At 36.7% G+C, this 9,417-nt stretch overlaps 1 protein-coding gene across 1 annotated transcript; it reads left to right on the top strand.

The window, feature by feature from the left end:
- Positions 1 to 1,886: 1,886 nt before the first annotated feature.
- LOC111895284 (uncharacterized) lies at positions 1,887 to 2,383 on the top strand. The gene is made up of 2 exons (XM_023891374.3): positions 1,887 to 2,009; positions 2,079 to 2,383. The coding sequence occupies exons 1-2, from the start codon at positions 1,938 to 1,940 to the stop codon at positions 2,319 to 2,321; spliced, it is 315 nt and encodes a 104-aa protein (XP_023747142.2). The 5' UTR covers positions 1,887 to 1,937; the 3' UTR covers positions 2,322 to 2,383.
- Positions 2,384 to 9,417: the final 7,034 nt, after the last annotated feature.

The following is a 9,417-nucleotide window of genomic DNA, read 5'->3' on the forward strand; positions in this document are numbered from 1 at the left end:
CATGTCGATTATGCATATGGGTGGGTTATTACACTTTAACGCTCCTTTAAAATCAGTTAAGGTTACATATGAAAAGAAAGAAAACCCTAATCTGAAAGAGCTTTTAGGTTTCTTACAGACCTTCTTCAAGTACCTTCAACATGGTTACGTAGCTGTAGATTACTCACTCTTTTCTTCTCTTATCTTTCCTCTTTGCTTTTACAGGTAATACGACATGATAGTCTGGTACAACTCTTGCTTCTTGGCAGGATGTTACAGGGGACCACCAAACTTCCATGGAAATTTTCACACCATCCAGCTGCTGCTGGTACGTTTTTCACAGTCATGCTACTTGGACTTAAATTCTGCACATGCCAGTATGAAGGGAGCCTACAAAATGTTAGATTGGGAATTCAGCTGCTGGAAGATGGGATTTATCGGTATTACATTCAACTCGTCTTTCTTCATAATATAACATTTTTAATTTTAATGTAAATTCTGAAGTGGAAAACTGAAACCAACTGCAGGGCTGCATTAGGCTGGTTTGCTTACGAACCTGAATGGTTTGAACATGATCATGGAAATTTTGCACACATCGAGGCTCAATTTGTTAATTCATTTGTTCACTATCTCCAAAACGATCCAAAAGCACTGGGTGGGGAATATGGGGGATCTTTTCTTGACATGGTAAGACACCGATATTGCTATTTATCATGTTGTGTTTTATGATTTTTTATTAACAATGAACAATCTCATATAATAAGCCAAGAATAGACTTGATGAGTGGTAGCCTTCCACCAAGGGAGGTGATATATCCACTCCATTTTTTAATACTTCCACTTAAAATTTAAGAGTTGTGACTTTTTTGCCCTTATTTTGTTTTTGAAAAGAGAGAAAGATCCCAAACGTCTGGAACCGTTTCTCCTTTTGACGCCAACTCTTCTTCCCAAGCGACCAACGCTGATTCCTCGTTGCCGTTCAAGAATTGTCAGCCGCCATCGCTTCTTCCAAGTCGCCGGTCGCCGGTTGCCATTGATTCTTCAACAGTAAGTAAGCTTTTTTGTACTAATTCTTGTTATACATGAGTTTTTGTTTAATGGATTTGGGTTCCTATCCAGCTATAGTTTTCAACTTGGAATCCTCTTCCTTTAGAAAGCAACTATAATGCAAACAATTGTTTTGGTTAAATCTTTCAGAGAGTTTTCTTCCTCATGTGGTCAAGATATTTACCATTTTCTAGTTTCCATGTAACTCTTTTTTTGCTTCTTCAAATTCTTTCTATTACAATGGCATCGAGTCAGTAAAAGTACAAAACAAATCAAACAAAATTCATAAAGTGTTTAAAATAAGTAGCCCTTTTCCTGTTCAGAGTATACGTTTGTTTCCCTGCTTATAAAATTGATTCAACAAATTAAAATAATGTAAATGGACTAAACAGGGGATCCTATTGATGAGGGATTTAAAAAAAAAGATGATGGATGTTACAGCCATCACTACTTTATTTATATAGTACATAATCTACATTTTTATTTCTTTCTTCTAGAGCTAACGTGATCATCAAATTTTATTATAGTTCGATAACTTATTGTCGGATCTCATTATTGTATAACTTGAATTTTATTTGATTGACAATAATGCTTCCCTAACAGCTAACAGGGAGGCGAAAAGGGCTGTTAGATTTCCTAAAAGTTGATCCATTTTTTATTCAATGCAGAATATAGAGGAGGAAGTTAACTCTTTAAAAGATAATGTTTTAAAAACTGAAGTGGCTGCCTTAGTAATAGGAAAAATATATGATGAAGAATACGAGAAGGGAAAAGAACTACGAGCTCGATTCCAAGTTGCAGAAGAAGTCTGCCAACAAGCTTATTAGATCTTCTGCAATCACAATCCTTTCTCATATCTGTGAAGATTATGGGCCTTCTTCCATTCCCATTTCCCAAGGTTGGTTAGCTATTATGCTTTCAGACATTCTCAAATCCAGAAAGTTATCTCTTAAAGGGAGTGCTCAACCTAGGGACAAAGTCAAGGTTTGTATCATTGTTACTTTTTTTTCTTTTTTGTTTATGGTAATTTACAGAAATACCCTTCTCTTGCAGACACAAATCGATCAGGCAAATGTACTTTCTGGTACCCAAAGTGTGAACCAATTGGCTAGTGCTGTGGTCAACTTAGCAGTCAATGGTGATTCATTTGCTTTGGAAGATTTTCTTACCCTTGAACCATTTATTAACACATACAAAAATCTAAAGAAAGGAAATATCCCTAAAGTGAATGCTTTAGATTCTGCACTTGCAACTTTAAAGGGTATCAAAGCAATGACAGTGTTTTCACGTGTGTGATTGAAAGTAGGTGGGAAAAAGACTCGACATCTAACCTTAGATTTGCAAGGCTGAATCTTGTTGATCTGGCTGGTTCAGAAAGGTGCTGCATTTGATTACAATCTTTTTTTTATAGTTTCTTGTTTTGTTACTCATCAAACCTTTTCCTTTTGTCTTAATAGACAAAAAACTTCGGGTGCTGAAGGTGAATGATTAAAGGAAGCTGCAAATTAAATATAAACAAATCATTATCTACCCTAGGGTATGAACAACTTTATTTGCTGTACTTTTTCTTGTTTTGTTTTCCTCCCATATTTGTAACACGGAATCTATCTTTCTAGTCATGTGATAATGGTTCTAGTAGATGGTGCTAATGCAAGGACACGTCATGTTCCTTATAGAGATTCAAGATTGACATTTCTTCTACAGGTGAATACTGTAAACTTTTAATTTTTTGATCTTATTCAAAGCACGATTTTTAAACTTTTCATCTTGTTTTCTGTTTCCAAGGGTGTTGTAAATGAAGATGCCTCCGGAGATATCATGGTGCTTCAACAGCAAATACAACCGCTAAAGGTAATTCTTTTCTTCTGTTGTTATTTTTTCAAACCCAATAAAATTGTATCCATATTCTATGAAGTAACCATTCAGTCAGGAGGAGCTTGCTATCCTTAAGAGGAACAACATATCCAGGTCTTTAGCATTTGGTCCAAAAGTCATTGAAGAGGCTACCCAAGAACACGAGAATGATTGCACTAGACATGATAACAAAATCCTGAAGGTTTCCTCTAAACAGGTATACTAAGTAATATTTAGGGGGTTTCATGTTTTACCTACTATTTCACTGTGCTAATTCACAAGAAATTATAACGATTAGCTACTATTTATACTTGTTTTTCAACTAGATACTACAAAGCCGACAAAACCTTGTTGTTTGATGATTTTACCATTTTGGTTCTCATTTACTTGTATTCATTCTGTTTCTCAGCTGAAATCTTTAGAGACTTCATTGACTGGAGCCTTGAGGAGAGATCAAATGTCGGAAGCTTCTATTAAACAACTTGAAGCAGAAATAGAACAGTTAAATCGACTGGTAAATTGTTATCCAATCTGGTCTATAATATGACATCACTAGCATATTGTATTTAAAACTGAAATTTACTTTTAGGTTCGTCAAAGAGAGGATGACAATAAGTGCACAAAGATGATGTTGAAGTTTAGAGAAGACAAGATTCATGATCAGATCTAAAATGTAAGATATGCAAGTTTTGGTATTTAAGCTTTCCTATTTCACCCATCATCTATGAAGTAACTTCTTGAAAATGGCAATAGGAAGCTGCACAGGACAATAAAGAAAACAATTATGTTAGATTAGAGGTTTGCACTTGGTCTTTTACCTTTTCTCAGTAAAATAAAAAAAAAACTTATTATCAGTCTAAGTTTAAATGTTACATTTTTCAGTTGCACTTGGTCTTTACTTATAATATTCCAATTCTCAACAACATGGAACTCAGTGCTCAAGGTTACAACAGGTGTTTACAACAAGAAACTGCACAATGCCTGACCTGGGTAGGGCATCCAGAAACACGATTTACTTTTGACCATGTTGCTTGTGAAACAATTGACCAGGTACCAGAAATGAGCAATACTGAGTTCTGTTTCTACATGAATTTGATTCTCTTAATTGCAATGTGTTACAAGAAGTATGAATTTGTGCAGGAAACTCTTTTTAGGATGGTTGGTCTACCAATGGTGGAGAATTGTTTGTCTGGATATAATAGTTGTATCTTTGCATATGGGCAGGTAACATTATTATATGAAGGTAGATCCATACAGATTAGGAAGGTAGATCCGACTTTGGACATGGAGGCTGATCATGAAGGAGACAATTACACACATATTATAATTTGTGCAATTTATTTTATTTTTTGACTATGAAATTTTATTTTATATTATGCAATGGATTGTATTTTTTGTATATGGTATTTTATTTCTATTATGAGAGATTAAATGCAAATTTAATTTAAAAATTAATAAATATATAAATATATTTTTTTCTATTATCATATATATGAAATGCAAATTTAATTTAAAAATCAGTAAATCTATAAATATTTTTTTTTAAAAAAAAAAAAATAAAATTACGATACGCAAAAATGTGTGTCGTCTTCATTTATGACATGGCCTTTCTTGACAAGGGATTCCTTGATACGCATTGTGTGTCATAAACACGCGCGTCGTAAGGTTACGACACGCAAATGCGTGTCGTCTTCCTTTATGACAGGGCCTTCCTTGATACGCATTGCGTGTCATAACCGCGCGTCGTAAATGTGCGTCATAAATGCGCGTCGTCTATAGATGACGCGCAAAAGCGCGTCGTCTCTCTTTATGACAGGGCCTTCCTTGACGCGCATTTGCGCGTCGTCTGAGCGTTTTACGACGCGCAATGAGCGTCGTAAAAGGCCTTTTTTCTAGTAGTGTGACCTACGAGCGGTAGGTTGTTGACTTCAGGCTCGGAGTCGGATCCATCAGAAAAGCCTTCTGCGAGGTGATCATCCAAAGGGATTTGATGCTCAACCTCGGGCTCTTCATCGATCCACCCGGTATTGTCTTCATTTAGAAAGTACGGGTCGCCGTGATGGAAATCTAGCTATTTGATCTACGCGAGAAGGGAGGTCTAAGAATGTAGTATACGTGTAACTAGTAGTACAAAATACACCTATCGTATTTTAAGTTTAAGTTCTACTGATCTTCTTGTGGTATTGTTGGTAAGTTTTTAGACTTGTTAACATATCACAACCATTCTAGGGCATATGCTAATCACTCCTAGGACCAGCATAGTTGATCAGGCTATGCCATTCCCAGGACTGACCATACATCCCCGAGCTCACTTGTGATATTTAACAATCGTAATACTTTTGTTCTTGTCATTGTGACACTGATTTTAGTATGAATGCAGACTAGTATACTTAATTAAATATTTTAATATTTAAAGTATAGACTCTTAGTCAGAGTTTAATCCCAAATGGGTTTATAGTTTAGTATATCTTTTATGGGTTGATATACTTGATTCACTAAAAACAATGCTCTGATACCAATCTGTCACACCCCAAAACCAAGAACGGCGGAAACGTTCTGGGGCGGAGGACGTCATGTAAAGTATCACAACACAGTAAATGTATATAAGCAAACAACATCATCCATTGCATTAAATATATAATTTTAATACAAGCGTGTTCTGTACAGTTTTAGACACCAAAAATATAACGTAAATCAAACTAATAATATGATGAGTCTTGAATGCGCTCCATCATCTCAAAAGCTGGCATCGGTACCTGTCTACTGATGACCTGAGAATACAAGTTATTTTGAAAGAGTTTATCAGCATTAAGCTGGTGAGTTCATAAGTATTTTAATGTCGGCGTCTGTTATCAAAAACGTTTGAACCTGTCTCAAGTATAAGTTCGTGAAATGTATGTAAGTGTTTGTAAAAGTTTGAATCTCTCAGAAAAACCTATATTTTCTAATAAAGTAGCCTTCTACCAAGGCTTTAACTGTTTTGTATGTTCGTTTGTTGTAAAAGTGTGTGATTTCCCAAGTGCAACTATCTTTTAACAAAATATAGTTTGTACATTAAAGTTCAAGTGAGGTTATCACTAAAAATATGTAATGGGTAAATCTTTGTAGTACTGTAGTTTAGTTTTATAGTAACTACTGATGTACTAACTACCTTAAACCGGATTTATATTAAGGTATAATGTGATAATTGCACCATACTATCGACTGATAACAACGACATAAAGAACGGTCGTAATATCGGAATGACGTTTGGCACCCGCAGACCTGCAGGTCCGGCTGTAGCTAGCAGCAAGGTGTAGGATAGTCAATCCAGTATAGATCTATACGCAAACTCAACGCTCTCCCTCCAAGAGAATTCCGACTGCAACTCGGGCCATGGCATTTAAGGCATGCTCCAATACAGTGGATCACAATTGGCAACGTATTAATGTAAGGGTAATGTTTCTCGTTCTAGTATAGTTGTATATGTTCTTATAGTATAGTAATGTATAGACTCATGAATGAACTGACTCATTGATCTAACAGTTGTAATAGTATGATCCTATGTTACCCCGATGGTAACTCACTAATGATGTGTCTAGTACGTATGAATATGGAAGTACTTTTATGTCTATATATGTATATTTGATATTTAATTAATATTGAAACGACCTTCGGATGGTCACCCGAAATCCCACCAGACCACATCCAAATCGAGAAAAAGGAAATAGGGTGGATGGCCTTCCTAAGCCCTTTAAACATTATTTATACATCTATACATATATGGGCATGCAATTTATAATATAAAAGCATAAATAAGTCTTTATAAGACATTAGAAACATAACTATTATTTTAAAGAAAGATCGACTTGATGTCGATCTGTAAAACAATTTGAAGGCATAGGTTTGATTAAAACAGTTTAAGTATAAGGAACATTTGTTTAAATCACAGTTGTAATATAAATTTGAAAGGTAAATGGGTTTGTAAAACATTTTGAAGTAAAACAGTTTGATAGACAGTTTGAACAGTGATAAAATCACTGGTTTCCCTAGTTATTAATCACATGTGATTAATGCAATCACATGTGATTGAAGCAATAACTATAAGTATTTAACTTGTATCCCCCCCATAAGTATTTAAAACATTTAAAATCATTTCAAAGGTTGATTAAAGGGGTAAGAACTCACTTGATTGATTGAAGAAAGCGAGATGGAAAACCGGGCAGAGTTTCGTCTCGGGAAACGGGTTTTTCTCGCGATTCTCGGGAATCTCGGGAGTAAAATCGACCCTCGTGATTTGAGCAAAAAGACCAGAGCTTCGGGTTTGAACGGTCACGGAAATCGAGGCAAGATCGTGAGAGAAAGGAGAGAAATGAGCAAAATTTCCGGAAAGCCTCGCATCCCTTTTATAGGGGTGCTGAACCGCCTCGGTACGCTGGGCGTACGAGACGTCATCGCTTACGCACTTCGGATGGGACGGCGGGTCGGACGGGCGGGTCGGAAGCTTCACATAGTGCGACGTGGACGATCCGAGGCCCTTGATCTGAGTACGCAGGGCGTACGAAGGTACGCATGGCGTACTCCGGTCCTATCCGATGACTCCCCCTTCGGATAATACCGGGAGTTTATAATTAAATTGATATTTATTTTAAATAAACTTCTAAAATTCATATCTCCTTCATACGAACTCCGTTTTTGACGTTCTTTATATCCACGCGAAGGTGAGACCAAGATCTACAACTTTCGTTTAGACTCCGTTGGCAAATTCCGAAATTATTTTTATTATTTATTTATTAAAATGACGTGACTAAGGAATTTTTCAAAAATTAATAACTTCCTCATCCGAAGTCAGATTTGGACTTTATCTATAACTTTCATTTAGATACTTAAGGCTGAAAACTATTGCATTGAAATTTCGCGTTTTTCGTTTAATCGTTGTTGCCGGTTTTGCCGAGAATCTTCGGTTGGTCATAACTTCTTCGTTATAACTTAGATTTTAGGGTTCTTTATATGTATGGAAACCTTGATACGATTCCTAGTACTTTATTTAACCCAAATAAGATTTTTGGAAAGTTATATTTTGACCTAGATTTGATTTGTTTTACATTACATTGTCTCGAAATATCGGCTTGTCACAGTTTACGGCCCAGGGGAGTTTACTCCTGGCCGTAAACTCTCTAATGGGTCTCCATTTGAGGCTTAAAGGTAAGGTGTCTTAAGTGGTTAAGTGTTCCAAGGCTTAAACAAGAGGCTAGGTGAGTTTAAGGTCCAAGAATGACTCTAATCTTGTGTTTACGGCCTGGGGACCACTTCCCCATGAGTTTATGGCCGTAAACTCATGGTGGGAAGTACCATTTCGATGTTTGAAGTCCCTAGTTCAATGGTGGTTGGTTATAGGCTAAGTTCTAGTCATTTGGAACAACAAGAGGGCATCAATGCACCCTTAAAGCGAGTTTACAGCCTTGGGAGACCCTTGGCCGTAAATGTGACAACCCAAAATTTATTCCGTCATTTTTAACCCCTTCTTCCGTTAATAAGCCTCGCTTTATTAAATTGTTCGTTAACCTTTTGGAAGAGGTTAATTAATTTGGGACTTTTTAAATGACTCGGTAAGGGTTGAAAGAAATTAGAAACACCACAATATTCCCTTGAAAAGTTTTAGTTGCTACCAAGTCAAAATACGACAATTTAATCGGGTGCGACCAAAAGCCCCGTTTGACGTCAGTATTGGGTAGATTTCCACTGAGCCACAAGCTCAACCCCTATATAAGGGAGAGTGGACTCCATTCACACTCTTTCCACTCTTTCTCTCTCTCTACACTCTCTCTCTACAACTTGTTTTCGAGCCAAAAACGCCCGTTTCGAGCCCCAAACTAGTAAGTAACCTATCTTAACTTGTTGTATAGCTTATTTATCATGAAAATTCGTGTTTAAGACATCAAATAGGGGCAAGATTATGTGTTTACGGCCCAATAACACTCTTGGACCGTGAACACCCTTAAGTGGGGGTTTTAATCCCCAAAATCCCTCTAAACTACCCCTAGGGCTTTAGATATGACTTGTGGACTTACACCTTCGAGCTTAGAACACCAAAACCTTATGATATGGAGAGTAAACATGAGTTTACGGCCCAAGAACACTCTTGTACCGTAAACCCCTCTTCATAGGTCGTGAACACCCTGTAAGGTGTTAGAATTGCCCTTATACACCTCCTATGGCCTTGGAAAATGTCTAGAAGCTACCATCATTGAGGTAAAGGCATTAAACATCAAAGAAACATTGGACATAGGAGTTTATGGCCGTAAACCCCCCCTAGAATTGGTCCATGGGCCGTAAACTCCCAAAAGGTGGCCAAATGATGCCCTAGCACCCCCATTTGTCTTGGAATAATGCTTAGAACTTTATACTCTATCATTTAAGGCTTAGATCTATGAAGAAAATGACCAAGTGAGAGTTTACGCATGTAAACTCCTTGTTTAGGGCCGTGAACTCCTTAAATGGTCCATTTGTTGCTTTAAACCCATTTGTATGCCATATATTTGGACCTAGCCTAATTCAA

Source organism: Lactuca sativa, chromosome 6 (genome assembly GCF_002870075.4).
Source record: "Lactuca sativa cultivar Salinas chromosome 6, Lsat_Salinas_v11, whole genome shotgun sequence".
In the NCBI taxonomy this organism is placed as follows: domain Eukaryota; kingdom Viridiplantae; phylum Streptophyta; class Magnoliopsida; order Asterales; family Asteraceae; genus Lactuca; species Lactuca sativa.